The 1,265-nt window shown below is 61.9% G+C and overlaps 1 protein-coding gene across 1 annotated transcript; it reads left to right on the plus strand.

Moving 5' to 3' along the window:
• The first annotated feature begins 86 nt into the window (after window positions 1-86).
• Window positions 87-883, plus strand: LOC122190704 (filamin-C-like). Its single transcript, XM_042890793.1, has 2 exons — window positions 87-190; window positions 359-883. The coding sequence occupies exon 2, from the start codon at window positions 533-535 to the stop codon at window positions 881-883; it is 351 nt and encodes a 116-aa protein (XP_042746727.1). The 5' UTR covers window positions 87-190; window positions 359-532.
• The last annotated feature ends 382 nt before the right edge of the window (window positions 884-1,265 follow it).

Consider the following 1,265-nt stretch of genomic DNA (forward strand, 5'->3'; position numbering starts at 1 on the left):
GAAGGCCACCTGTAGAGCCACCAAAGCCAACTCAAGAGCCACCAAGGCCACCAAAGCCCAACTCAAGTGCCACCAAGGCCACTGAAGGCCACCTGTAGAGCCACCAAAGCCAACTGAAGAGCCACCAAGGCCACTGAAGCCCAACTCTAGAGCCACCAAGGCCACCAAAGCCCAACTCAAGAGCCACCAAACCCAACTCAAGAGCCACCAAAGCCAACTGAAGAGCCACCAAGGCCACCAAAGCCCAACTCAAGAGCCACCAAAGCCAATTCAAGTGCCACCAAGGCCACCAAAGCCCAACTCAAGTGCCACCAAGGCCATCGAAGCCCAACTCAAGAGCCACCAAACCCAACTCAAGAGCCACCAAACCCAACTCAAGTGCCACCAAGGCCACCAAAGGCCACCTGTAGAGCCACCAAAGCCAACTCAAGAGCCACCAAGGCCACCAAAGCCCAACTCAAGAGCCACCAAGGCCACCAAGGCCTCCCGCAGAGCCACCAAGGCCACCAGCGGAGCCCCCGGGGCCGCAGCCATGAACTCGTCGGGTTACGAAGACGCGGCGCCGGCCGAGGAGGCGGAGGAGCTGCCGGCGGCCGAGAAGGAGCTGGCGGAGGACGCGCCGTGGAAGAAGATCCAGCAGAACACGTTCACGCGGTGGTGCAACGAGCACCTCAAGTGCGTCAACAAGAGCATCGGGGACCTGCAGAGGGACCTGGGCGACGGCCTGCGCCTCATCGCCCTGCTGGAGGTGCTGAGCCAGAAGAAGATGGGCAGGAAGCACCACCCCAGGCCCAACTTCCGCCAGATGAAGCTGGAGAACGTCTCGGTGGCGCTGGAGTTCCTGGAGAGGGAGAGGATCAAGCTGGTGTCCATCGGTGGGTGAGGGCTGTGGGGCTGGGATGTGGGGATGGGATGTGGGGTGTATGGGGCTGTGCTATGGGGTGCGCTATGGGGTGTGCTATGGAGCTGGGTGCTGTGCTATGGGGCATGGGGTGATGCTGGAGTTCCTGGAGAGGGAGAGGGTCAAGCTGGTGTCCATTGGTGGGTGAGGGCTGTGGGGCTGTGCTATGGGGCTGGGCTATGGGGCTGGGTGCGGTGCTATGGGGTGTGCTATGGGGCTGTGGGGTGCACTATGGGGCTGGGTGCCGTGCTATGGGGCTGTGCTATGGGGCTGGGTGCTGTGCTATGGGGCATGGGGTGATGCTGGAGTTCCTGGAAAGGGAGAGGATCAAGCTGGTGTCCATCGGTGGGTGAGGGCTGTGGGG

This window comes from Lagopus leucura, unplaced genomic scaffold (assembly GCF_019238085.1).
Source record: "Lagopus leucura isolate 7727_CA_CO unplaced genomic scaffold, USGS_WTPT01 34467-0_obj-0_obj, whole genome shotgun sequence".
NCBI lineage: Eukaryota > Metazoa > Chordata > Aves > Galliformes > Phasianidae > Lagopus > Lagopus leucura.

Excerpts from the sequence above, each read along its gene's own strand:
- LOC122190704 (XM_042890793.1), top strand. The coding sequence starts at position 533 with ATGAACTCGTCGGGTTACGAAGACGCGGCGCCGGCCGAGGAGGCGGAG.